The sequence below is a fragment of the Pleuronectes platessa genome, chromosome 4, assembly GCF_947347685.1.
Source record: "Pleuronectes platessa chromosome 4, fPlePla1.1, whole genome shotgun sequence".
Lineage (NCBI taxonomy): Eukaryota > Metazoa > Chordata > Actinopteri > Pleuronectiformes > Pleuronectidae > Pleuronectes > Pleuronectes platessa.
Genome location: NC_070629.1, coordinates 29,512,433 through 29,540,124, shown reverse-complemented (window position 1 = coordinate 29,540,124; position 27,692 = coordinate 29,512,433). Strand labels below are relative to the sequence as shown.

Here is a 27,692-nt window from a genome sequence, read left to right as displayed (position 1 = left end):
TTGTGTTAGCTGCTGTTTCCAGCCTTAATCCCCAAACGTGAGTCCAGACCGGCAGCGTGGACCAGGTGAGGATCTCACACCTCCACCAGGTGAGGACCACACATCTCCACCAGGTGAGGACCACACACCTCCACCAGGTGAGGACCACACACCTCCACCACATGAGGACCACACACCTCCACCACATGATGACCACACACCTCCACCAGGGCTTGAAAATGAATTGAAACCATCATGTTGAGACAAGTGTCTCCACAAAATAACACAAACTGTTCAACACAATAGGCCCAAAATGTCCACTGTCTTCAGGACATCATCTCTCAGACACTTTCTGTCCCTGATCTCTGCTGTGAACCTCCCATCATCAATTATTTCCCAGCATGCTGCTGTTCCCAGAGGCCTGCTACAGTCTCCCCCTGGTGGTTGTTCTGAGGTGGTGGTCGAGAACGTACAACAAGAATCTTCATCTACGTTTGTATAAAATGTCCTCGGGTCAGTTTTCTATTAAATATGCTAAAATGTTTATTAAACAGTTTCCTCAGAGACTTAAAGATGCTCTGCTCTTCATCGACTCTTCTTCATACTGTAAATGTCTCATTCACTTTTCTTCTGCTTGTTTCCATTATGTCAAACTGGTGATTTTGTTTATTTACCTGCACCAAGGACGAGATTTTTCCACCTGTTTGTTCGAAGAGGAAAGAAAAGCTGAGTCATGATTCCAGTGAAGTCGGTGGAAGGATGTTTATTGAGCATTAAAGAAGAGACAAGTAGAAACAGAACTTTTCTCTCTGAGATGTTTTTCTTCTCGTTACATCTGGTTTGTCACAGAGGAAATGATCCATGTGTTTGACTCATAGACTGAATATAAAGGCTTTGACTGGGATGTGCTGCTGTTATACTGCAGCGCCACCTGTGGGTCAAAAGTAGAAAAGCCACCACCGCTCTGCACCTGATGCAGAAATGAAAACGTCCCATTTTTAAGTCCAGAGTTTTGATCTTTTGTGTCAAAGACAAAACTCTGATTTTAAACTCAAAGTGATTTCAATGTGTTGAACTTTGTGTTGAACTAAATAAATTTGTGACATGAATCCAGGAACTTTAAGATCATAAACAAACATATACACAGAATGTGGTTCTACACACATGGAGACATACTGAGGGACAAAGGTGGACAATAATAAAGACAAACTTAAACACACTGTATGTGACTCTTTATAGAGGGTTTATATATTCTGCTTGGGTTATGTCATTTCTACATGTGGATAAACACAATCGGGGGAAGGAAGGTTGCTGGTTTGAATCTGGTCCAGATGGATTCTTCCTGTGTGGAGTCTGCATGTTCTCCCCGTGTTGTCTCCAGGTGCTCCGGCTTCATCTCACAAACACATGCAGATTAGGGGTTGTGTAGATTGGAGACTACACACAAGCTGCTGCTGCTTCAGCCTCTGGATCCTCAGGATCCTCAGGACACAGCTCAGCCTCCATCCACACACACAATGTCCTCTTCAATCCAAGTCATAGTCATACTCATACTCAAACACAGGCTCAGGCTCAAACTCAGACTCATACTCATACTCAGGCTCAGGCTCAAACTCAGACTCATACTCATACTCAGGCTCAGGCTCAAACTCAGACTCATACTCATACTCATACTCAGGCTCAAACACAGGCTTAGACTCATGCCACCTGTTGAGAGAAGAAGACATCAGTGTCACAGAGACTCACTTCATCAGCTGTGAGTCAGTGATGCAGCTCATCCAGTAGAAAGAGCAGCAGGGACTTCAGTCCTGTTCAGAGTTGGATCAGCTTCCTCTCTGCTTCATGTTCACGTGTTGGAATGAACACGCTAAGAGCTCAGTGTGTGTCCTCTGCATGTCAAAGTGCAGAGTGGACACCTGAGAGGTGGATTTACTGCTGTTACAGGTGAAGCCATGTTTCACTGTGTGTTGATGAACATCTGCTTCTGACAAACTGGGACCAGAGGAGACAGATGGACCTCAGCAGAGGTTCTGCTCTGTATAAAGAGCTCCTGGTTACCATGTGATGAGGAGAGGCTTCAGTCCCACTGATCTCAGAGCTGTGACAAAGATCCACCTGATCAGTTCTTCACTGATGAAGTGAGAGAACAAACTGTCTCAGATCAGATGAAGACGACACTGTCTCTGTCCCTCGTGTGAGGCTGTCAGCTGTGGTCCAGCTTGTGTAAGTTACAGCGCCCCCTGGTGGCATCTGGTAAAAATATATTACGGGACCACGACATAATAACGTGTGAACGAGGCCACGAGATCTGAATCTGTTGTTTACTAACAAGACGAGTGGAAGAGAACAAGACACACACTGTCTCTGAGGACACACACTGTCTCACTGACTCTGAGGACACACACTGACTCTGAGGACATACACTGTCTCTGAGGACACACACTGTCTCACTGTCTCTGACGAAACACTGTCTCTGAGGACACACACTGTCTCACTGACTCGGAGGAAACACACTGTCTCACTGTCTCTGAGGACATACTCTGACTCTGAGGACAATCACTGTCTCACTGTCTCTGAGGAGACACACTGTCTCACTGACTTGGAGGACACACACTGTCTCACTGTCTCTGAGGACAAACACTGTGGTGGAAACCTCTGACATCACTACTCAATAAAGACACATGGACCTGTCTCCAGGAAGCTGACTGAGGTCATCTGGTGTTTTGGTGACGGATGGAGACATTGAGATGTTCTGGGTGAGTTAGAGATCAACTGAACCAACCAGACGTTGATTTAAACTTCCCTTATCCGTCCCTTTAAGGAGAGTGTGCACCACACAATAGTGTAGAGTCACTGTGGTCAGTGGGCGGAGCTTCTATACGGGTTGATCTCCAACTTAACCTGGAGCAGGTTAGCTGTTCATCAGAAGTTACCATGGTGATTGACCTTGTTAAGAAGTGGACGAGCTTCGTAGAACTGAAAAAACTAAACCTGAAGTTAACCTGATAACCACAAATCCTGCTTGGTAGCACAGACCCTGGATCTGTGATACTGACTGTGTTTAGTAAAATACTGATGAAAGCAGCGTGGACTGACTCCAACCATCTACTGACCTCAGAGTCTCCAGTCGACAGGTTGGACTCTGCTGTAGATCGAGCAGCTCCTTCACTCCTGAGTCCTGCAGGCCGCTATTTCTACTCAGTTCCAGTTCTCTCAGATGAGAGGGGTTTGACCTCAGAGCTGAAGCCAGAGAAGAACTGCTGATCTTTGACAGACTGCAGCTCCACAACCTGGATAAAGAATAAAACTTGAATGTAAATTAAAGTTCAGAAGTTCATAAGAGTTCATGTGTGAAAATAACAGACACATATTCATGTCAGCACAGACTCGTAACATGGAAGATAAATATGAAATCTGACATGTTGGACTAAAAACGAGTCCTGATTCAGTACAAATAGCTTATTTGGACCCGGTCTCTGTCCTGCAGATCAGTTTAGGAAATCCAGAAGTAAACCCAGTGTTTTAACAAGTAGCTGAACGTTTAAAATGTCACAGATTAATTAATGAATGGAATTCAAATTATGTATGAAGAGGAATTATGTTAAATTAGAATGAAATGAGATCAATTGGATATAAATGCTATTTTATACATATGAGATCTACAAAAGTCAGTCCGTGAACTGACCTCAGAGCCTCCAGTCGACAGGTTGGACTCTGTAGAAAACCACACAGCTCCTTCACTCCTGAGTCCTGCAGGTTGTTTCCACTCAGATCCAGTTCTTTCAGATGAGAGGGGTTTGACCTCAGAGCTGAAGCCAGAGAAGAACAGCTGATCTTTGTCAGTCTGCAGCTCTTCAACCTGGATAAAGAAATATGAATATTAGAATGTGTCATCCTGTTGTTGTGGATCGTCATCATGTCAACACAGACTCTCAACATGCTGCTGACCTCAGTCCAGTCTGTGACCCGAAGATAAATATCAGATCAGACATGTTGGACCATTGTTTCATTCATCAGCTTCTTCTCTGTGTGTTGGTCACTGAGCAGGTTTGTGTAGTTAAACACTGTTTAAAGTAGGGATGGCTCCTGATGTCACTTCCTGTTTGTTTCTATACTTATCAACTGTCCAACGTGTTTCAATAATAATTTATGTCTTATTTTGAAAACCTGAGGAGGACGAGTGCTCGGCCTCAGTCCACATGTTATTTACTGACACTTTCTTAGTGATCAGGAGCAGGTGAGTGCAGTTGAATGGAGTTGATGAGGTGGACTTGGCTGACAGGCTGGGTGAGTGACAGATGACTGAGGGACAGTGAGCAGAGCAGAACTGAGACAATTTAAATAAATAATGACCGAATAAGATAGAAAGTCTGAAAAGTGAAGAAGGATTTAAGGACCTCAGAGTCTCCAGTCGACAGTTTGGACTCTCCAGTCCAGAACACAGCAGCTTCACTCCTGAATCCTGCAGCTCGTTGAAGCTCAGATCCAGTTCTCTCAGATGTGAGGGGTCTGACTTCAGAGCTGAGGCCACAACTTCATAGTGAGTCTCTGAGAGGAGACAACCACCAAGTCTGTAATTAAAGAAAATATCAAATTAAATCAGAAAACACAACATTCATACAAAATGTGATCATGTGACCCTCAACCTGGTGAATCTACTTTTTGTTAAAAACTCCTCAAGAGAATCCTTTCAGATTTGGTCAAAGCGTCAGAATAACAGAGGAACTCATTAGATTCAGGTGGTCGAAGGTCAAAGGTCACAGTGACCTCATATTATTGTGAAGTCAACATGTCAGGAACCTGGAGGGACGGACACTGCACTGGTTGGTGGTGGAGGACAAACGCAGGGTGGGAACTCTAGTTTGACAAGAAAGAAGAATAAACTATATTTCCTTCTTCTTCAGTTTCAAGGAACCGTCAGTGATTCTCTAACAAAACACTGATTCAGTGATCGTCTCCTCACTCTGTGCTAGCTGTTTGATCATATATATATTTATATATACATTATATACATAACCTCCCTTGGACCCCACATGGTCGTATGTCTGAACCCTCAAACTCCAGCACAGTGATCACATTGGATTTCACTCTCCACATATGATCTAGTTGTTCTCATATGTACATGAGAACAATGAGAATGTATATGTTCATAATAATAATAACTTTATAACAGACACACACACACAAACACACACACACACACGTGAATGTATTTGAAGAACGACTCATCTCCACTGATTGAACATGTTATTGATCATGTGTGGACTCACTGAGCCTTCCTGCAGTTCCTCACAGCTGGGATCAGTCTCCGTCGACCCTGGTCTGATGTGTTGAACTTCTTCAGGTCCAACTCATCCAGAACCTCCTCTGACATCTGCAGCATGTAGGCCAGAGCTGAGCAGTGGATCTCAGAGAGTTTCTCCTCTGATTTGTTCTCTGACGTCAGGAACTGTTTCATCTGCTGATGAACTGAGTGGTCGTTCATCTCAGTCAGACAGTGGAAGATGTTGATGCTTCTGTCAGGAGAAATGTCATCACTCTCCATCTCCTTCAGGTTCTTGATGACTCTCTGGGTGAACTCTTGATTGTTCTCTGTCCGATCCAGCAGGCCTCCTAAGACTTTCTGGTTGGACTCCAGACTGAGGCCGTGAAGGAAGCGAACAAACAGGTCCAGATGACCATTTCTGCTGGTGAGGGATTTATTCATGGTTCTCTTCAGGAGGTCATCCAGGGAGAAGGTACTGTCTGTGTTCCCACATGTTCCCAAGAAGTTGTTGACTTCTTCTGTGTGTGTGTAACAGTGGAACATGTAGACTGCAGCCAGGAACTCCTGAACGCTCAGATGAACAAAGCAGTAGACTGATTTCTGGAAGATCACACACTCTCTTCTGAAGATCTCAGTACAAACTCCTGAGTACACCGAGGCCTCTGTGACATTAAGACCACACCGCTCCAGGTCTTCTTGGTAGAACATGATGTTTCCTTCCTCCAGATGTTTAAGTGCCAGCCTCCCCAGCTTCAGGAGAACGTCCCTGTCAGCCCCCGTCAGCTGCTGTGGAGTCGTCTCATGTCCCTCACCGTACTTGTTGTTCTTCCTCTTTGTCTGAACCAGCAGGAAGTGTGAGTACAGGTCAGTCAGGGTCTTGGGCAGCTCTCCTCTCTGGTCTGTGGTCAACATGTGCTCCAGAACTGTAGCACTGATCCAGCAGAAGACTGGGATTTGACACATGATGTGGAGGCTCCTGGACGTCTTGATGTGAGAGATGATTCTGCTGCACAGCTCTTCATCACTGAACCTCCTCCTGAAGTACTCCTCCTGCTGGGCCTCAGTGAAGCCTCGTACTTCTGTGACCCTGTCAACACATGCAGGAGGGATCTGATTGGCCGCCGCAGGTCTGGAGGTTATCCAGACGAGAGCTGAGGGAAGCAGATTCCCCCGGATGAGGTTTGTCAGCAGCACGTTGACTGATGACCTCTGTGTGACCTCAGACACAAGCTCCCTGTGGTTGAAGTCCAGAGAAGGTCTGCTTTCATCCAGGCCGTCAAAGATGAACAAAGGTTTACAGACAGCGAGCGTCTCTGCAGTGAGCTTCTGTAAAGCTGGATGGAAAACATGGAGCAGTGTGAGAAGACTGTGCTGCTGGTCCTTCACCAGGTTCAGCTCCCTGAACGAAAGCACAGCCAGCAGACCCACATCCTGGTTCTCTAAACCCTCTGCCCAGTCCAGAGTGAACTTCTGCACCGAGAAGGTTTTTCCAACGCCAGCGACGCCGTTGGTCAGGACGACTCTGATGCTGCTCTGCTGGTCAGTGGAGGCTTTGAAGATGTCGTGGACCTTGATGGGAGTGTCGTGGAGGATCTTCATTTTGGAAACTGTCTCAAGCTGCCTCACCTCATGTTGAGTATTAACCTCTTCACTCTGTCCCTCTGTGATGTAGAGCTCAGTGTAGATCCTGTTGAGGAGGGTTCTACTTCCTGTTTCATCACTTCCTTCAGTCACATGTTCACATCTCCTCCTCACACTGAGCTTATGTTCATCTGAAACCTCCTGCAGACCACGATCTGCTGAAAGACAAGAAACAATGTGAGAGACAGAGAATCTGAGAATCTGCTGATTGTTTTCATCAGATACAGAAAAACTACAGAAAATAAAAGCTTTTTAACTTTGTGCTTTTCTAACGATGTTAAATGTTGATGCTGTATGAAGGAACAAAATAAAACCACATGTGCTGTTGTCAGAAGTGAAGACATCAGCAGACACATGTACAGTGCTGCTCTGACCGGCTGTCTGACCTCCAGCTCCTGTTCTGGATCTTTGTCCACACTGGGGACAGGAGGAGTCTCCTGAAGAACCAGACTGGTCCCAGTATGAGGTGATGCACTGTCTGCAGAACCAGTGTCCACAGCTGGTGGAGACTGGATCCTTCAGGACGTCCTGACATGAAGCACAGCAGGACGACTGCTCCTCCTCAGAAACATGACTCCTCTTCCTCTCCCTGTGAAGACATTTCCTGATAACTCACATGTCACAGTCACAGGTTGTCATCACTTCTGTCAAGGAGGTTTTGTTTTCACCCAGTATGTTTGTGTGTTGGTTGGTTCGTTAGTGGGATTATAAAAAATGACAGATTACCAGTAAACTCGGTGGAAGGATGTGGTCTGTGAACCAGATCGGGGGGGGGGGGGGGGCGGGGGGTAGTGTGTGGAATTTGGTGCAGATCCAAATCAAAATGAGTTTCTAGTGGATTTCAAAGTGGTTTCATAAGGAGCGTGTTGGTTCTTGGTGGAGGTCTGAGCTCTTTGAGTGATTCTGAGAGATTAGTCACCAACTTCAATGAAGCTGTGTCCTAATGCAGGGGCCACACTAGAGGAAACTAGATCCTCTTCAGAGCAGGTCACAGTAGAAACAGTCTCTTACTCTGTTTGTGAGGGTCCAGGTTCATTACTGAAGTTTGGAGGATCATTTTTGGACCAGTCACTCTTCAGAGACACACAGCTGGACCCTGGAGACTCTGCTCTCAGTCTCTGGTCCTGACCTCTGCAAACACAAACATGTTTTATTCAGAACACATCATTCACTGGTTCATTCTGTGAGGATTCAGTTTGGAGGTTCACATGTTTGTAGCAGGTCTCTTACTTTGTGTGTGAGGGTCCAGGTTCATTACTGAAGTGGAGAGGAACTCCCATGGACTGGTTACTCTTCAGAGACAGACAGCTGGACCCTGGAGACTCTGCTCTCAGTCTCTGGTCCTGACCTCTGCAAACACAAACATGTTTTATTCAGAACACATCATTCACTGGTTCATTCTCTGAGGATTCAGTTTGGAGGTTCACATGTTTGTAGCAGGTCTCTTACTTTGTGTGTGAGGGTCCAGGTTCATTACTGAAGTGGAGAGGAACTCCCATGGACTGGTTACTCTTCAGAGACAGACAGCTGGACCCTGGAGACTCTGCTCTCAGTCTCTGGTCCTGACCTTTGCAAACACAAATATCCTCGTCCATGTTGCTCCGGGCCGGCTGCGGCTCAGTTGTGGTTCAGGCCACGCTGCTCTTCTAGATATTCAAGGTCTGGTCTATTTCCTTCTGGTTCTGCGCTCAGTTTATAGCAGAACACAGTGAAATGATCTTTCACACCAGTTTTAATGTCTATCTGTTGAAAACGTCACAAACACAAATATTTGCAACACTTCCTGTAGCCGACCCATTTCCAAATAAAAGCACTCCATATATATAGGGCTTCATAGTTTGTAGTACTGGTATTTATTTGAGTACATGTAACCCAGATATATTTTCAGTCAGCTAATGCTTTTCTGTATTATCACTGTTTTTGGTGTGTGTCTCTTTAAGGGTTACGACCACTTTATGTTGCGGCAGCTTTACGACTGCTGTGTTACGGTGTGTATTATTGTTACCTTGGAGACGAAGTTTTCGCGGGGAGACCTCTTCTTCAATGCCTGCAAGCAACGTGTGGTCAAGCTGTGATTCTCCTGCTGTTTAATTTTGGAGTTCAACTTGTTAAAAGTATTTTTAAGTGAAATATTTACCGTACAAAGTACTCGGTTTTCTTTGGATAATATCCGGAAGTCCGTCGGCAAGGTTTATCCACAAGAAGACCGTTTGCAAGGAACTCCGCCGAGTGAATGAACATTGACGAGACGCTGCCGCTGTTTCCTGAGTGCTTTCCTGTGGCTCGTGAGCTTGTGAGGAGCTGTCGCCATCTTCTGAATATCCTGAGGATTGCAGGCAAAACTACTAAACCACCACACACATATAGAGCTCTATAATATTATTGCTGGCCAGCACTTTACTTTATTTTGTTATTTTTTTTTTGTTGCTAAAGACAATATAAGGACACTTCAAGATTTGTTCTATGTTCTATAAGAAGACCGTTCGGTATTCATTTTGTTTTCATGGACTGAGAAAGAGACATTTAATTAAAGAGGACGAGTAACATTCCTTCAGGTATTTTTGTACTGAATAACAGGGTGTTGTTCAGACATTTAAGTATTTGGTTAACTGCCTAAAAAGGGAAATATATATTGTTTTATTTTTTTTTATTCTAATTGAATCACATTTCCATGTGATTTAAGGTTTACTGTTTTATGTTGTTCCTGACCTACATTGTGATCAAGTAAGATGCATTTCAGTTCAGTAAATGTTAAATAAAACTGGATCGATAGTAAACTGCTATCACAACCCGAGTAAATTCTGTTTATTGGTTACATACACAAGACTCCTTACATACAAGGAAATACACTGATCACATCAGAAACCTCAGGAAGGCTGTAGTTACATTAAAATTCTCTCTCTCTCTCTCTCTCTCTCTCTCTCTCTCACCAGTTTCAACCATTTCATTAGGAACATTATTAAATTAATAATATGAATATTTTTGTAGGGTACCAGCCAACAATGGTGTGGAGGTGTTATATTGTACAAGTACAATACTAAAGTTCCCTTTCACGTAATATTGGTTTATGTCATTTGTAAATCCACCAATAAACCTGCAGAGCCACATACAAACATTGAATAAAAAAGTATTTTTCATCACAACGTTTGTATGTGAGTGTGCGTGTGCGTGTGTGCGTGGTGTGTGTGTGTGTGTACCTGGCTCTGCAGGTCGATGTTCCTCACACCTCAGCCAGTGAGTCCAGAGCTTTACTGGGATCCACAGTGAAGACTCTCAACTGGTTTGTGACCACTGCTGTAACGTGTGATTATGAAAACACCTTCTGTTATTAAACACTTGATGAACAGATGAAGATAAAAAGTGAAACTGTGAGTTAACTCTGTTAATTAGTCCTTTGAAGGCTCTTTGTTCCAGACCTGCAGTTCACTTCTGTCTCTGGGATCCGATCACATGAAACCAAATCTGTCATCAGGTGTGAACTGACAAACTTAGAGTCATGTGATCAGCAGACGGATGTTAACAGCAGGTGTGAGAGTGACACAGTGAAACTTTCAGAAAGTTGTGTTCACACTCACCTGCTCACTTTCCTTCCTGCTGCTCATCCAGGTGAAAATGGAGTCTGACCGCTCCCTGTTCTCATGCTCCTCCTCCCTGTTGAACCAGTTCACTCTTGATAGCACCCAGTTCAAAGTCCAGTTCATACACAGTTCATGTTTATTGTGATGTTATGATGTGGATAACAAACTTAGGATAATTTGTATAGTTAATAGTTAATAATGTAAGTCTGAGAGGAAAAACACAGTGAGCTCAAACACACACAATGAAGCCAGGTACGTAAACTCAGTGTTTCTTCAAATATAACAGAGTCAACCCTCCTACACTGTGTCCCTGTTGTCACTGTAACCTGAGACAGTTGTAGGTTTAATGTGTTGGACTCAGCCAATCACAGCGTCGAGTCAAACTGTTGATTCACTGACAGAAGTTCATCCTGAATCTTCTTCTCTCTAAAGTCCACAAGAGGAAAACTGACCCAGAGTCTGTGACAGTGAAACAATATGAATGAATAATATAAATGTTGCTGAACACTCACCAGCCTCAGACTTCACGTCTCCTCCGTCTGCTCCTTGAAGTTAGAACGAGTCTGAAAACTTTCACTGGAGGCTCCTCCTCTTCTCTGCAGTTACTCGAAATCACGTGACTCTGTGTGTGTGTGTGTGTGTGTGTGTGTGTGTGTGTCTCTGTGTGTGTGTGTGTGTGTGTGTGTAGGAGAAAGAGACAGAACGTATTTGGCAAACAGAACAATGTAAACCGATTTTAAAAGCCTCCATAACAAACATTAAACTATTTCAACCTGTAACAGAGGCTGATGCTGACTTAATGTTTCCTCATCACATTTAAACATTTCACATTTCAACTGTTCAGCTCAAATGTTTCTCTCCTCGATGTATTAAACTTCGGCTTCTAAAAATCTGGTGACTTGAACATGTAATAAATCTTTGATCTCAGTTTTAGTTTCCTGAATGCAGAGTAGAAGAGTGTTTCAGATCTGTTTTAATAGATCCTTTTAATCTGTCACGTTCATTTGGCTTCAGGTTGAATCAGGCCGTCTATAAAACACAGTGTACATTGGAGTGTGTGCTCGTTCAGAAGACAGACAGAGGAAACCTGTTGAGCTTCAGTCGACCAAAGAAAGTCTGAAGTCGTAGCTGCTCTGAAACCAGTCGATTGTTTTCAGGGAAACAACCCTGCATGTTATCTCCAATGGAAATCCTCCACAGTGAGTGCACTCCACCTGTAGCCTTGTTGTTCTAAATGAATACAAAATGTTTATAACTCGGAACTGATAACTGCAGCATATTAAATCATTGAAACTAATAAGTAGACCATATCCTAAAATATGCCAATTAAGATTTGTTCACATTCAAAGACCCGTTAGCGCTAAACACAAAGTTATTAGTTTGGAGCTGACACTGAATAAATGTTCAGTAAACATTAAATTAGAACTAGCAGCCTCTAGCAAGTGGCAAGATTAATCCTAGAAGTCTGTTTCTGAATTTCACGGCTCACTTTCTCTGATATAATGTCAAATGAAAAGTGAGTTTGTGATCAGTAGGAATTGAATCAATAAGAACTTCTTCTTCTTCTTGTTCTTTGTCCGGTTTATTGGCGACTGAAACTTCTTATTAAGCCACATGAGACAAACTGTGGGACGAATAAAATTTAATTGATTAAGTAAGAAGTCGGCGTGTGTCCTCACCACCAGTTCATACTTTAGAGCTAAAGACTATGACTCATTAACGGACACACACACACACACACACACACACACACACACACACGTACACGGACACACACACAGGACAGCACCCGCAACCTTGATTCATAAATATTTTATGTACAAAATATTGTTACAAGTAAATTCAACATGTCACATTATAATAATGATGAATACTTTACATACATTTGATCATTCTTCATATTTCACAGTACAGACATGAAAAAGATCACAATTTTAGTTCAGTTATATTTTATACAATAAATACATGCTCTGCTCACAGGCATTTTCCTATGATTTGATTTTTTACAAACTTACAGTTGGTTTTAAACAGAGCTCAGTTGTCGCTGCAGCTGTGGCCACTGTGAAAAATCCCACTTATACTCAACTGCACGTTTTTGTTTTAATACAGCAGAAGCAAAAAGACAAAACTCTAAACTAGTCTCTGAACTATCTTGTCTCAACCAAACAACTTGAGTTTGGAGCCAAAGTGCAGCTAGTGTTTGGCAAACGTGCAGCAGAAGGCGGGACGTTCACCGTGGCCACGTCCGCGTCCGACAACCCAGAACTCCATCAGGGAGCTTGTTGAACCCTTGAGTTCCTTGGCACGTGGTAAACAGAGAAGAGTTTGGATCAGCTATACGTTAAACCTGCATGTGTTTTCCTTTTCCTTCAGATTGTGGTAGAAAATCCGATACTCGGAATCGTATGATCCGTACAGGCTGTGCATGCACGGCAAGGCTGTGGCATCGGGAACATTTCACCTTCAAACTGTAAAAAGGGGATGAAATTGAATTGTTAGCTGAACCGTTCCAGGTTCTCTCCGTAAAGGTGTTCGCACTTTTGAACCGTTAAAAAACAGGTGTCATCTTTTTGGTTTTCTATTCAGAGCAGGTCGACAGGTCAACAGTCGTCACAGTCACAGTTTCATCAACACCTGGTTAAAACAGAAGAGCTAAGTTCCAAACCTCTGACGTCACATTTTCTTCTCACGAGGAAGAGAAGCTGCGTTTTCTTCGTCTTACTCTTTTAACTACGATGCCCAGAATTCATTGCTTCAGGGAAAATACTCGCAGCTGCTCAACAGACAGTCGCTCGCTCGTCAAACTGAAGTTTAAAACTTCGTGGATGAACCACCACATGAATCTGGTGCTGATGTTTGATGCACTTCTTCTTTCATGAGCTGTTTTATTGTTGTTTCTATTTATTATTTCTGACATCACTTCACTGAATTACAGCAGGTTTCTTATGTCCCCTGGGAAACTGTCAACAGTGATGCTGATGTCACTGAACATTTTCATTAGGCCTCACACGGTTCATTAATGTGGGATAACGGCTCCTTTCAGTTGATGTAAGATACGTTTGCATGTTTTTGTTCTGTCAGGTAGATTCAAGATTCAAGATTCAAGTCAGGTGGACAGAACCCGAGATGGTCGACAGGTGACAGACACCGGATGTAACTGACGACTTGAATAGTCCTTCGTTGGAACTTAAATGATCTCTGTCCTCCGAGCTGGAGATTTAAATCAGCTGATAATCATTTTTTCTTTTTTGACATTTGAGAGAACATCTTTCTCTCACTTATATCTCCTGCGTCCTTCTCCCCATGTTGAATATTATCACTCAGACACTTCATCGGCCTGTGTCTGCTGAGGAAAACTGAACCGCAGCCCTGACTCTAAACCCAGATCTCCATTTATGATCCAGTTTCCAGCGCCGGTGTCCGAGCCTCTGCTCCTCATCTTCCCTCCTCCACAGGACGGATCTCAGATTTCAGCTTGACAAACTCCTTGGCCACCTCATCGGCCGGCCGCTGGGACAGGATGCGCATCACCGTCATGCCCGTCTCGTCCGTCTGGATGCGCGGCCCCAGGGGACACCAGCACACGCAGCTCTTGCGGTCGGCGACGTCGCGCAGCTGCACCACGGCCATGCCGACCACCCGGTCCGCCCGGCCGAAGCAGTAATCCTTCACCGTCACCTGGAGCTCGTAGCAGTCTGGAGACTCCTTACCCAGGGTGCTGTGGGGCAGAGGGACACATTGAGACTCTGTCTCTTATTCACAGTTTTCAGGTGTCAGGCGTCTGGATTTTGAAACTCACAACTGGAAGGACTCGTTGAACTTCGCCGTCCAGCTGTTGTTCTTGGATTTCGTGGTGAGCTTGCGCTTCTTGTCGGCGAGGAAGGGACCGACCACGGAGACGTCGACGAAAGGCCGGAACATCCCGGACGTCTGCCACTTCATGTCGTTCACTGCGATGACTGGATGGACACAAATCCAGTGTGAATTTTATTTTTCTTGTTGTGGATTTAGTTTCAGTTTTAATTTAAACATTATAATGTTCTGAAGCGACTCACCTCTGACGTTGACCTTACGTTCTTTCCCGAGCATCATATCGATCTGCAGGACGGCTTCTCCGATCGGCCTCTGGACCCCTGAACCTGCACCAGTCAAAGAATAATACAAACCAGTTTAATAAAAAGCACAATATTTTAAAACCATTACAGATAATAACTGCTTTCATGGGCAAGGAAGAGATTTCTCAGAGGTGGATTTTTCTATAAGGAACCTCCACAAAGATATCTCCCTGTGGAACCCGAGGAACCACATTTATATCAGAGTGTTGTGAACTTACCCCGATCAGGTCGAATCTTTTCATTGCCAGTGACTCTGATGCCCATCCCCTCGTGCACTGAGACAACAGGAAGAGACATTTAGAGTTAGAAACACACAAGTCATATCTGTTTGTGTGTCTGTGTGTGTGTGTGTGTGTGTGTGTGTGATCACAGTCTGAGATACAAACTTGTCAATGTTTTTTTCGGTTTTTGCTTCCTCTTATTTGCCATGTATAATTTTCTGTTTCACTAGTAAACTTTAAAGGCTTTTAACAAGATATTGGTTAATTGAACCTTTGCCCCGATCACAATCACAATATGGAGATGAAGGCTGGACCAATCAGGATCTGCGTCACCTTGAGATTTGAGAGTCCTTTAGCTGCCGTGAGGAGTTGAGCTCCCTGCAGAGAGAAACAGAGACACATCACACTTTAAAAACATGATCACATCAAACTGGAACAAACAGCAAAGGAAACCCACGTTCCACCACTAGATGGCAGCAGAGCACTGCCTCTGGTTTTAATCTTGTTAAACAGAGAGACTGTGAAGAGACCAGGAAGAAGACTGAGAGGAATAAAAAGTATAAACGAGCTCAACACTGAGATTCCAGAAGTAAAAATCCCTTTTAAAGATTTGTATTACTAAACTCTAATATTATAATAATAAATATCCCATGAATGTGTTTGATGGAATCAAACGGATCCTTTGATGACGTGTTGTTCACACTTTGTGTTTGGTCACGTGACACCAGCCTGGTGCACAGCTCCATGAAGAGATGATGGTCTCACTCTGCTGCAGAGGAAGTGGACCTCAGAGCTTCAACATCTGCTGGACAGATGTTAGAGCAGCGTTTTCATGAACATGGCGTCACAGTCACATGTTACACTGACACACGTGTGTTGAGGATCATAACAAAGTCACATGATGACCTCTCCACACAGAGAGAACTTGAGCCTGTCAGGAACTGACTCTGTCAAACATTTCTTATCTATATGTCTCCACAAAATAACACAAACTGTTCAACACAACAGGCCCAAAATGTCCACTGTCTTCAGGACATCATCTCTCAGACACTTTCTGTCCCTTGTCTCTGCTGTGAACCTCCCATCATCAATTATTTCCCAGCATGCTGCTGTTCCCAGAGGCGGCTACAGTCTCCCCCTGGTGGTTGTTCTGAGGTGGTGGTCGAGAACGTACAACAAGAATCTTCATCTACGTTTGTATAAAACGTCCTCGGGTCAGTTTTCTATTAAATATGGTAAAATGTTTATTAATCAGTTTCCTCAGAGACTTAAAGATGCTCTGCTCTTCATCGACTCTTCTTCATACTGTAAATGTCTCATTCACTTTTCTTATGCTTGTTTCCATTATGTCAAACTGGTGATTTTGTTCTTTTACCTGCACCAAGGACGTTTCCACCAGTTTGTTTGAAGAGGAAAGAAAAGCTGAGTCATGATTCCAGTGAAGTCGGTGGAAGGATGTTTAATGAGCATTAAAGCAGAGACAAGTAGAAACAGAACTTTTCTCTCTGAGATGTTTTTCTTCTCGTTACATCTGGTTTGTCACAGAGGAAATGATCCATGTGTTTGACTCATAGACTGAATATAAAGGCTTTGACTGGGATGTGCTGCTGTTATACTGCAGCGCCACCTGTGGGTCAAAAGTAGATAAGCCACCACCGCTCTGCACCTGATGCAGAAATGAAAACGTCCCATTTTTAAGTCCAGAGTTTTAATCTTTTGTGTCAAAGACAAAACTCTGATTTTAAACTCAAAGTGATTTCAATGTGTTTAATTTTGTGTTAAACCAAATCAATTTGTGACGTGAATCCAGGAACTTTAAGATCATAAACAAACATAAACACAGAATGTGGTTCTACACACATGGAGACACACTGAGGGACAAAGGTGGACAATAATAAAGACAAACTTAAACACACTGTATGTGACTCTTTACAGAGGGTTTATATATTCTGCTTGTGTTGGGTCATTTCAATAAACACATTCTTCATGTGAATAAACACAATCGGGGCAAGAAGGTTGCTGGTTTGAATCCGGTTCAGATGGGGTCTTCCTGTGTGGAGTCTGCATGTTCTCCCCGTGTTGTCTCCAGGTGCTCCGGCTTCATCTCACAAACACATGCAGATTAGGGGTTGTGTAGATTGGAGACTACACACAAGCTGCTGCTGCTGCTTCAGCCTCTGGATCCTCAGGACACAGCTCAGCCTCCGTCCACACACACTGTCCTCTTCACACTCACCTCCACTTAGACCCCCCCTCCCACCTGTTGAGAGAAGAAGACATCAGTGTCACAGAGACTCGCCTCATCAGCTGTGAGTCAGTGATGCAGCTCATCCAGTAGAAAGAGCAGCAGGGACTTCAGTCCTGTTCAGAGGTGGAGCAGCTTCCTCTCTGCTTTGTTCACGTGTTGGAATGAACACGCTAAGAGCTCTGTGTGTCCTCTGCATGTCAAAGTGCAGAGTGGACACCTGAGAGGTGGATTTACTGCTGTTACAGGTGAAGCCATGTTTCACTGTGTGTTGATGAACATCTGCTTCTGACAAACTGGGACCAGAGGAGACAGATGGACCTCAGCAGAGGTTCTGCTCTGTATAAAGAGCTCCTGGTTACCATGTGATGAGGAGAGGCTTCAGTCCCACTGATCTCAGAGCTGTGACAAAGATCCACCTGATCAGTTCTTCACTGAGGAAGTGAGAGAACAAACTGTCTCAGATCAGATGAACACAACACTGTCTCTGTCCCTCGTGTGAGGCTGTCAGCTGTGGTCCAGCTTGTGTAAGTTACAGCGCCCCCTGGTGGCATCTGGTAATAATATATTACGTGACCACGACATAATAACGTGTGAACGAGACCACGAGATCTGAATCTGTTGTTTACTAACAAGACGATTGGAAGAGAAGAAGACACAAACTGTCTCTGAGGACACACTGTTTCCCTGTCTCTGAGGACACACTGTCTCACTGTCTCTGAGGACACACTGTCTCACTGTCTCTGAGGACACACACTGTCTCACTGTCTCTGAGGACACACTGTCTCACTGTCTCTGAGGACACACACTGTCTCTGAGGACACACACTGTCTCACTGACACTGAGGACACACACTGACTCACTGACTCTGAGGACTTGCACTGACTCTGAGGAAACACACTGTCTCACTGACTCTAAGGACACACACTGTCGCACTGACTCTGAGCACAGACACTGTCTCACTGACTCTAAGCACACACACTGTCTCACTGACTCTGAAGACACACACTGTCTTCCTGACTCTGAGGACACACACTGTCTGACTGACTCTGAGGACACACACTGTCTCACTGACTCTGAAGACACACACTGTCTGACTGACTCTGAGGACACACACTGACTCTGAGGACACACACTTACTCACTGTCTCTGAGGATACACACTGTCTCACTGTCTCTGGGGACACACACTTACTCACTGTCTCTGAGGATACACACTGTCTCACTGTCTCTGGGGACACACACTGTCTCACTGTCCCTGAGGACACACACTGACTCTGAGGACACACACTGTCTCATTGTCTCTGAGGACACACACTGTGTCACTGTCTCTGAGGACACACACTGTCTCACTGTCTCTGAGGACACACACTGACTCTGAGGACACAAACTGTCTCACTGTCCCTGAGGACACACACAGACTCTGAGGACACATACTGTCTTACTGTCTCTGAGGACACACACTGACTCTGAGGACACACACTGACTCACTGTATCTGAGGACTCACACTGTCTCACTGTCTCTGAGGACACACACTGTCTCACTGATGCTGAGGACACACTCTGTCTCTGAGGACATACACATGGACCTGTCTCCAGAAAGCTGACTGTGGTCATCTGGTGTTTTGGGGACAGGATGAGTCTGGTGACATTGAGATCAACTGAACCAACCAGACGTTGATTTAAACTTCCCTTATCCGTCCTTTTAACGAGAGTGTGCACCACACAACAGTGTAGAGTCACTGTGGTCAGTGGGCGGAGCTTCTATACGGGTTGATCTCCAACTTAACCTGGAGCAGGTTAGCCGTTCATCAGAAGTTTCCATGGTGATTTAGCTCGTTAAGAAGTGGACGAGCTTCGTAGAACTGAAAAAACTAAACCTGAAGTGAACCTGATAACCACAAATCCTGCTTGGTAGCACAGACCCTGGATCTGTGATACTGACTATGTTTAGTAAAATACTGATGAAAGCAGCGTGGACTGACTCCAACCATCTACTGACCTCAGAGTCTCCAGTCGACAGGTTGAACTCTTCTTAAGATCAAACAGCTCCTTCACTCCTGAGTCCGGTAGGTTGTTTCCTCTCAGATCCAGTTCTCTCAGATGAGAGGGGTTTGACCTCAGAGCTGAAGCCAGAGAAGAACAGCTGATCTCTGACAGTCTGCAGCTCCACAACCTGGATAAAGAATAAAACTTTGAATTAAACTGAGTTCATGTGTGAAAATAACAGACACATATTCATATGAGCACAGAGTCATAACATGGAAGATAAATATGAAAGCAGACATGTTGGACTAAAAACGAGTCCTGATTCAGTACAAATAGATTATTTGGACCCGGTCTCTGTCCTGCAGATCAGTTTAGGAAATCCAGAACTAAACTCAGTGTTTTAACAAGAAGCTGAATATTTAAAATATGACAGATTAATTAATGAATGGATTCAAGTTATGTATAAAGAGGAATTATGTTAAATTAGAATTAAATTAGATAAATTGTGTATAAATTCTGTTTATAGATATGAGATCTACAAAAGTCAGTCAGTGAACTGACCTCAGAGTCTCCAGTCGACAGGTTGGACTCTATAGAAAACCACACAGCTCCTTCACTCCTGAGTCCTGCAGGTTGTTGTTACTCAGATCCAGTTCTCTCAGATGAGAGGGGTTTGACCTCAGAGCTGAAGCCAGAGAAGAACAGCTGATCTCTGTCAGACTGCAGCCCTTCAACCTGGATAAAGAAATATGAATATTAGAATGTGTCCTCCTGTTGTTGTGGATCGTCATCATGTCAACACAGACTCTCAACATGCTGCTGACCTCAGTCCAGTCTGTGACCTGAAGATAATTATCAGGGGTCACATTTATAACCGTTGCGTACGCACAAAACGGGGCCTGAAACGTGAGTACGCCACTTCTCACGCAAACGTTGGGATTTATAAAAAAGAACTTGACGGGAAAATTTGCGTATTCGTACATAAACTCTGATCCGGTTTTATAAATCGGAATAATCTGTGGTGTACGCCATATCCGGCTTTCGTGCGTACGTACACTTTTAGTAAGAATCCTACGCACTCTTTTATAAATGAGACCCCAGATCAGACATGTTGGACCATTGTTTCATTCATCAGATTCTTCTCTGTGTGTTGGTCACTGAGCAGGTTTGTGTAATTAAACACTGTTTAAAGTAGGGATGGCTCCTGACCAGTGTTGGGCAAGTTACTGAAAATTAGTACTTAGTTATAGTTACTTCTTTTAAAAGTAATTGAATTACTTCACCAGTTACTGTATATCAAAAGTAATTAGTTACTTTCTGAGTCGCCGACATCCTGTGATGACGAATGGAAAAGGTTTATGTTTTTAGCGACCATCCGAAGAAGCACAACGGTGTCCACGATTGTTTTAAGGTGTTTCTAAGTTGTTCAAAGTTGTTATTAAGGTATACGGTGTTACGAGGACGGCTCAAATAAACGACCAGAACATCATTTTGTGCACTCGTCTTCTTGTCTGCAATTGTTCAGTTTTCACAAGAGAGTAACGTGAGTGACAAACTCATTTCAATTTCAGAAATGATTTAAAAAAAAAATTCTTTGTTACATGCTCGTTACCGCTAAAAGTAGTGGAATAACAGTAACGCGTTAATTTGTAGCGCGTTACTCCCAACACTGCTCCTGACAGTCACTTCCTGTTTGTTTCTATACTTATCAACTGTCCAACGTGTTTCAATAAGAATTTATGTCTTATTTTGAAAACCTGAGGAGGACGAGTGCTCGGCCTCAGTCCACATGTTATTTACTGACACTTTCTTAGTGATCAGGAGCAGGTGAGTGCAGGTGAATGGAGTTGATGAGGTGGACGTGACTGACAGGCTGGGTGAGTGACAGATGACTGAGGGACAGTGAGCAGAGCAGAACTGAGACAATTTAAATAAATAATGACCCAATAAGAAAGAAAGTCGGAAAAGTGAAGAAGGATTTAAGGACCTCAGAGTCTCCAGTCGACAGTTTGGACTCTCCAGTCCAGAACACAGCAGCTTCACTTCTGAATCCTCCAGGTTGTTGAAGCTCAGATCCAGTTCTCTCAGATGTGAGGGGTCTGACTTCAGAGCTGAGGCCACGACTTCACAGTGAGTCTCTGAGAGTCCACAACCACGGACACTGGAATTAAAGAAAATATAAACCAGTCCTTACTCCCCGAACATCTGCTCCCCGTGTGCCGTACATGGCTGCTCACTGCTCTGTGTGTCCTCCTGTGTTCACCAGATGGGTTAAAAGCAGAGGTTTAATTTCCCTCCTTGCATGAGTGTGCCTGTGCATGTCTGTGCATGTGTTTGGGATAAATAAATAAATAAATGTATCTTAATCGTATCTATCTTAAAACGTGATCATGTGACCCTCACCCTGCTAAATCCCCTTTTTGTTAAAAACTCCTCAAGAGAATCCTTTCAGATTTGGTACAAGCGTTCATTCAGACTAACAGAGGAACTCATTAGATTCAGGTGGTCAGAGGTCAAAGGAGAAGGTCACATAATATGTTCATGGCCTCTTGAATGAGTGTATTTGAAGAACGACTCATCTCCACTGATTGAACATGTTATTGATCATGTGTGGACTCACCGAGCCTTCCTGCAGTTCCTCACAGCTGGAATCAGTCTCACTCGACCCTGGTCTGATGTTTTGAAATCCTTCAGGTCCAACTCATCCAGAACCTCCTCTGACATCTGCAGCATGTAGGCCAGAGCTGAGCAGTGGATCTCAGAGAGTTTCTCCTTTGATTTGTTCTCTGACATCAGGAACTGTTTCACCTGCTGATGAACTGAGTGGTCGTTCATCTCAGTCAGACAGTGGAAGATGTTGATGCTTCTGTCAGGAGAAATGTTATCACTCTTCATCTCCTTCAGGCTGTTGATGACTCTCTGGATAATCTCTGGATTGTTCCCTGTCCGACCCAGCAGGCCTCCTAAGACTCTCTGGTTGGACTCCAGACTGAGGCCGTGAAGGAAGCGAACAAACAGGTCCAGATGACCATTTGTACTGGTGAGGGATTTCTCCATGGTTCTCTCCAGGAGGTCATCCAGGGATGAGGTACTGTCTGTGTCCTCACATGTTCCCAAGAAGTTCTTGAGTTCTTCTGTGTTCCTCTCGGTGTAACAGTGGAACATGTAGACTGCTGCCAGAAACTCCTGAACGCTCAGATGAACAAAGCAGTAGACTGATTTCTGGAAGATCACACACTCTCTTCTGAAGATCTCAGTACAAACTCCTGAGTACACCAAGGCCTGTCTGACATTAAGACCACACCGCTCCAGGTCTTCTTGGTAGAACATGATGTTTCCTTCCTCCAGATGTTTAAGTGCCAGCCTCCCCAGCTTCAGGAGAACGTCCCTGTCAGCCTCCGTCAGCTGCTGTGGAGTCGTCTCATGTCCCTCACCGTACTTGTTGTTCTTCCTCTTTGTCTGAACCAGCAGGAAGTGTGAGTACAGGTCAGTCAGGGTCTTGGGCAGCTCTCCTCTCTGGTCTGTGGTCAACATGTGCTCCAGAACTGTAGCACTGATCCAGCAGAAGACTGGGATTTGACACATGATGTGGAGGCTCCTGGACGTCTTGATGTGTGAGATGATTCTGCTGCACAGCTCTTCATCACTGAATCTCCTCCTGAAGTACTCCTCCTTCTGGGCCTCAGTGAAGCCTCGTACTTCTGTGACCCTGTCGACACATGACGGAGGGATCTGATTGGCCGCCGCAGGTCTGGAGGTTATCCAGACGAGAGCCGAGGGAAGCAGATTCCCTCGGATGAGGTTGGTCAGCAGCACGTTGACTGATGACCTCTGTGTGACCTCAGACACAAGCTCCCTGTGGTTGAAGTCCAGAGAAGGTCTGCTTTCATCCAGGCCGTCAAAGATGAACAAAGGTTTACAGACAGCGAGCGTCTCTGCTGTGAGCTTCTGTAACTCTGGATGGAAAACATGGAGCAGCGTGAGAAGACTGTGCTGCTGGTCCTTCACCAGGTTCAGCTCCCTGAACGAAAGCACAGCCAGCAGACCCACATCCTGGTTCTCTAAACCCTCTGCCCAGTCCAGAGTGAACTTCTGCACCAAGAAGGTTTTTCCAACGCCAGCGACGCCGTTGGTCAGGACGACTCTGATGCTGCTCTGCTGGTCAGTGGAGGCTTTAAAGATGTCGTGGACCTTGATGGGAGTGTCGTGGAGGATCTTCTTCTTGGAAGCCGTCTCAAGCTGCCTCACCTCATGTTGAGTATTAACCTCTTCACTCTGTCCCTCTGTGATGTGGAGCTCAGTGTAGATCCTGTTGAGGAGGGTTCTACTTCCTGTTTCATCACTTCCTTCAGTCACATGTTCACATCTCCTCCTCAGACTGAGCTTATGTTCATCTGAAACCTCCTGCAGACCACGATCTGCTGAAAGACAAGAAACAATGTGAGAGACAGAGAATCTGAGAATCTGCTGATTGTTTTCATCAGATACAGAAAAACTACAGAAAATAAAAGCTTTTTAACTTTGTGCTTTTCTAACGATGTTAAATGTTGATGCTGTTTGAAGGAACAAAATAAAACCACATGTGCTGATGTCAGAAGTGAAGACATCAGCAGACACATGTACAGTGCTGCTCTGACCGGCTGTCTGAGCTCCAGCTCCTCTTCTGGGTCTTTGTCCACACTGGGGACAGGAGGAGTCTCCTGAAGAGCCAGACTGGTCCCAGTATGAGGTGATGCACTGTCTGCAGAACCAGTGTCCAAACCTGGTGGAGACTGGATCCTTCAGGACGCCCTGACACAAAGCACAGCAGGACGACTGCTCCTCCTCAGAAACATGACTCCTCTTCCTCTCCCTGTGAAGACATGTCCTGATAACTCACATGTCACAGTCACAGGTTGTCATCACTTCTGTCAAGGAGGTTTTCTTTTTACCCAGTATGTTTGTGTGTTGGTTGGTTCGTTAGTGGGATTATAAAAAACACAGATTACCATTAACTTGGTGGAAAGCTGTGGTCTGTGAACCAGATCGGGGGGGGGGTCCTCTTTCACAGACATGATCAGAGGACTGATGTTTACCATTGTGTGGAATTTGGTGCGGATCCAAATCAAAATGAGTCTCTAGTGGATTTCAAAGTGGTTTCATAAGGACTTGTTGGTTCTTGGTGGAGGTCTGAGCTCTTTGAGTGATTCTGAGAGATTAGTCACCAACTTCAATGAAGCTGTGTCCTAATGCAGGGGCCACACTAGAGGAAACTAGATCCTCTTCAGAGCAGGTCACAGTAGAAACAGTCTCTTACTCTGTGTGTGAGGGTCCAGGTTCATTACTGAAGTTTAGAGGCTCTAATCTGGACCAGTCACTCTTCAGAGACAGACAGCTGGACCCTGGAGACTCTGCTCTCAGTCTGTGGTCCTGACCTCTGCAAACACAAACATGTTTTTATTCAGAACACATCATTCACTGGTTAATTCTCTGAGGATTCAGTTTGGAGCTTCACATGTTTGTAGCAGGTCTCTTACTCTGTGTGTGAGGGTCCAGGTTCATAACTGAAGTTTAGAGGATGTCCCATGGACCGGTCACTCTTCAGAGACAGACAGCTGGACCCTGGAGACTCTGCTCTCAGTCTGTGGTCCTGACCTCTGCAAACACAAACATGTTTTTATTCAGAACACATCATTCACTGGTTCATTCTGTGAGGATTCAGTTTGGAGCTTCACATGTTTGTAGCAGGTCTCTTACTTTGTGTGTGAGGGTCCAACTTGCTCTGAAATGTCCTCGTCCATGTTGCACCGGCTGCGTCTCAGTTGTGGTTCAGGCCACGCTGCTCTTCTAGATATTCAAGGTCTGGTCTATTTCCTTCTGGTTTTGTGCTCAGTTTACAGCAGAACACAGTGAAATGATCTTTCACACCAGTTTCAATGTTTATCTGTTGAGAACGTCACAAACACAAATTATTGCAACACTTCCTGTGGTCTACCCATTTCCAAATAAAAGTACTCCGGCTTTTCTGTCGACTGAATCAATTCATTTTTTTTCTTTTTTTTATGTTCTCATTGTGAAATGATGCAGTACTTCATAGCTTGTAGTACAGGTATTTATTTGAGTACACAGGACTTCTTAAATACAAGGAAATACAGTGATCACATCAGAAACCTCAGGAAGGCTGTAGTTATATTAAAAGTAAAAAAACTTCAGGTGAAGGACAATAGTCTCTCTCTCTATCTTCTCTCTCTCTTGACAGGTGACCTCAGGAAGCCTCCCTTAATTTTGGATATTTCAGTCAATCACTCGATTTATTCAGCCAGTTTCAACCATTCCATTGAGAACATTATTAAATTAATAATATGATTATATATTTTTTAGGGTACCAGCCAATAAGGGTGCGGATTTTTACTATTGTACAAGTACAATAATAAAGTTCCCTTTCATGTTATATTGGTTTATGTCATTGTAAATCTACCAATAAACCTGCATAGCCAGAAACAAACGTTGAATAAAAAAGTATTTTTTCAACTTGAGCATATCCTGATCCACACTCAAACCAATAAACTACAATAAAGTTAATTAATACAAGCTTGTAAAGGTTCATGTGTCCTTCAACCCCCGGCCACTAAGAGAAGAAACTCAAGATCTAGTATCATGTTCACGTCATAAAGGCTGGAAATGAATTACAAAACTTTATAGACAGTAACACTGAGAGCACATCAGTCAGCAGCTTGAAGCAGCACTCTGTGTCTCCACTCAGTTCTATGGATTTGTGCCCAAATGAAGGTCAAACACAAGCTCTTCAACTTTATATTCACTTTAAAAATCACACAAAACCAGTATGAAGTTACTTATATATATGTGTGTGTGTTTGTGTGAGTGTGTGTGTGTGTGTGTGTGTGTGTGTGTGTGTACCTGGCTCTGCAGGTCGATGTTCCTCACACCTCAGCCAGTGAGTCCAGAGCTTTACTGGGATCCACAGTGAAGACTCTGGACTGGTTGGTGACCAGTGCTGTAATGTATGATTGTGAAAACACGTTGTGTTATTAAACACTTGATGAACAGATGAAGATAAAAAGTGAAACTGTGAGTTAACTCTGTTAATTAGTCCTTTGAAGGCTCTTTGATCCAGACCTGCTGTTCACATCTGTCTCTGGGATCCGATCACATGACGTCTGTCACCAGGTGTGAACTGACAAACTTAGAGTCATGTGATCAGCAGACGGATGTTAACAGCAGGTGTGAGAGTGAGACAGTGAAACTTTCAGAAAGTTGTGTTCACACTCACCTGCTCTATTTCCTTCCTGCTGCTCATCCAAGTGAAAATGGAGTCTGACCGCTCCCTGTTCTCAGGCTCTTCCTCCCTGTTGAACCAATTCACTCTTGAAACCACCCAGTTCAAAGTCCAATTCATACACAGTTCATGTTTTATTGTGAAGTTATGATGTAGATAACAAACTTAGGATCATGTCTTTAGTGAATAATTGACGGTGTGACATCATGAATCCAGATCTTCACTTTAAAACTGAGTCCTGACTGGGAGCGTCTCCTGGGACTGAGCCGTACAATGTGATTCATCATGATGTTTAAATGAGCCTCAGAAACTCTGGAGTCAAACACGTCTTCATCATGTGAACACGATAAAGACGTGTTTCCTTGCGATCGGTCTGATACGTCAATAGTTTGTTAAAATGTGGAAAACTCCCAAACGGCCCAACTCCATCAAATGAAGCCTGAGCTCAAACCCATGTTTCCTCCTTTGATTTGAAGGTTGTTATATTTGGTGTTGGAGCTGAATGTGTGACTCCATCTGCAGAACTCTGCCACGTCAGGTCACATTCATACAGTCCAGTCACAGGGTCTAGAGAAATACAGCTGCATTGTGATGCATCATTTGACCGTTGTGTATTTCAATAACTGCTGAGATTTGCATCCCAAAAGTAACAGTGTTTGACCACAAGGTGTCTGCAAAGAGTCATAGTACCTGCCTGCAGACAACATTAAGATTAAGATTAAGATTAAGATTAATTTATTATCCCAAACACATGCACAGACATGCACAGGCCCACTCATGCAGGTAGGGAAATTTAACCTCTGCTTTTGACCCATCTGGTGCAGGACACACAGAGCAGTGAGCGACCATGTACGGCGCTCGGGGAGCAGATGTTGGGGGAGTAAGGTGCCTTGCTCAAGGGCACTAGACAGGGTAGGGAGACTCTTTGATTTTTGGACAGATCAATCCAGGTTTGTCTTTTTGTTGTCTCTCCGTGGAGTCGAACCAGAGACGAACCAGAGACCTTCTCTGCCCATAGTCCAAGTTTCTGCCATCAAGTCTAAACTGGATTAACTGGAATTCCACCATAGAAACTACATTCTATGAAAACAAGAAATGAAACTGATGTGAGTGTAAATTCTATTTCACAGAAAACTTGACCAAAGCCTGATTCATCTTTTCATTGGATTTATTTGACATGTAAGTTGTCATTTAGTGTTTTATTCACATACAGTATAAAACAAGTTGATCTCAAAGCTTAATGGAGAATCGTGACGTTAAAAAAACTGTTATTATTTGCTTAAAAGAAAAAAAAACATTTGTTTATGTATAAACACAAAATACTAAACTCTAACACATGAAGGAAGAAAACCATCGAAAATAGAATTCTTTAATATACATTGT

General features: G+C 44.0%; 3 protein-coding genes and 1 long non-coding RNA gene across 28 annotated transcripts; 1 reads left to right on the top strand and 3 right to left on the bottom strand.

Moving 5' to 3' along the window:
- LOC128437778 (uncharacterized) lies at positions 1-1,075 on the top strand. Its single transcript, XR_008338262.1, has 3 exons — positions 1-137; positions 380-492; positions 664-1,075. It is a non-coding gene; the product is annotated as an uncharacterized LOC128437778 (long non-coding RNA).
- LOC128437730 (NACHT, LRR and PYD domains-containing protein 3) lies at positions 717-26,274 on the bottom strand. 25 transcript variants are annotated; one of them, XM_053419947.1, is made up of 14 exons: positions 10,977-12,245; positions 10,462-10,537; positions 10,084-10,180; positions 9,029-9,209; positions 8,892-8,933; positions 8,336-8,568; positions 8,117-8,236; positions 7,898-8,017; positions 7,261-7,475; positions 5,250-7,044; positions 4,377-4,550; positions 3,665-3,838; positions 3,093-3,269; positions 717-1,686 (listed from the first exon to the last, which is right to left on the bottom strand). In XM_053419947.1, exons 6-14 carry the CDS (start codon positions 8,479-8,481, stop codon positions 1,506-1,508), a joined length of 3,102 nt encoding a protein of 1,033 aa, XP_053275922.1. In that variant the 5' UTR covers positions 8,482-8,568; positions 8,892-8,933; positions 9,029-9,209; positions 10,084-10,180; positions 10,462-10,537; positions 10,977-12,245; the 3' UTR covers positions 717-1,505. The 25 variants fall into 25 exon arrangements, with proteins under 25 accessions (XP_053275922.1, XP_053275924.1, XP_053275928.1 ...); XM_053419949.1 differs by having other exon boundaries at positions 8,336-8,629; positions 9,024-9,209; positions 10,462-10,555; positions 10,977-12,238; XM_053419953.1 differs by having other exon boundaries at positions 8,336-8,629; positions 9,024-9,209; positions 10,084-10,177; positions 10,462-10,555; positions 10,977-12,238.
- On the bottom strand, positions 13,900-14,925 carry LOC128438538 (protein unc-13 homolog B). Its single transcript, XM_053421121.1, has 4 exons — positions 14,798-14,925; positions 14,520-14,603; positions 14,264-14,423; positions 13,900-14,182 (listed from the first exon to the last, which is right to left on the bottom strand). The coding sequence occupies exons 1-4, from the start codon at positions 14,874-14,876 to the stop codon at positions 13,900-13,902; spliced, it is 606 nt and encodes a 201-aa protein (XP_053277096.1). The 5' UTR covers positions 14,877-14,925.
- LOC128437741 (NLR family CARD domain-containing protein 3-like) lies at positions 18,980-24,443 on the bottom strand. The gene is made up of 5 exons (XM_053419981.1): positions 24,330-24,443; positions 23,671-23,885; positions 21,654-23,454; positions 21,021-21,194; positions 18,980-19,220 (listed from the first exon to the last, which is right to left on the bottom strand). The coding sequence occupies exons 3-5, from the start codon at positions 22,616-22,618 to the stop codon at positions 18,995-18,997; spliced, it is 1,365 nt and encodes a 454-aa protein (XP_053275956.1). The 5' UTR covers positions 22,619-23,454; positions 23,671-23,885; positions 24,330-24,443; the 3' UTR covers positions 18,980-18,994.
- Positions 26,275-27,692: the final 1,418 nt, after the last annotated feature.

Coding starts and splice junctions, on each gene's coding strand:
- LOC128437730 (XM_053419956.1), bottom strand. CDS start 8,481: ATGGACGAGGATATTTGTGTTTGCAAAGGTCAGGACCAGAGACTGAGA. Junction 7,476..7,897: donor CCTGGACCCTCACAAACAGA/GTAAGAGACTGT, acceptor ATGTCTTCACAG/GGAGAGGAAGAGGAGTCATG. Junction 1,687..3,092: donor TGTCGACTGGAGACTCTGAG/GTCAGTAGATGG, acceptor TTCTCTCAACAG/GTGGCATGAGTCTAAGCCTG.
- LOC128437741 (XM_053419981.1), bottom strand. CDS start 22,618: ATGTGTCAAATCCCAGTCTTCTGCTGGATCAGTGCTACAGTTCTGGAG. Junction 21,195..21,653: donor AGGAACTGCAGGAAGGCTCG/GTGAGTCCACAC, acceptor CTTTAATTCCAG/TGTCCGTGGTTGTGGACTCT. Junction 19,221..21,020: donor TGTCGACTGGAGACTCTGAG/GTCCTTAAATCC, acceptor TTCTTTATCCAG/GTTGTGGAGCTGCAGACTGT.
- LOC128438538 (XM_053421121.1), bottom strand. CDS start 14,876: ATGTCTCTTCCTGTTGTCTCAGTGCACGAGGGGATGGGCATCAGAGTC. Junction 14,604..14,797: donor AAAGATTCGACCTGATCGGG/GTAAGTTCACAA, acceptor TGACTGGTGCAG/GTTCAGGGGTCCAGAGGCCG. Junction 14,183..14,263: donor TTCAACGAGTCCTTCCAGTT/GTGAGTTTCAAA, acceptor TCTGCCCCACAG/CACCCTGGGTAAGGAGTCTC.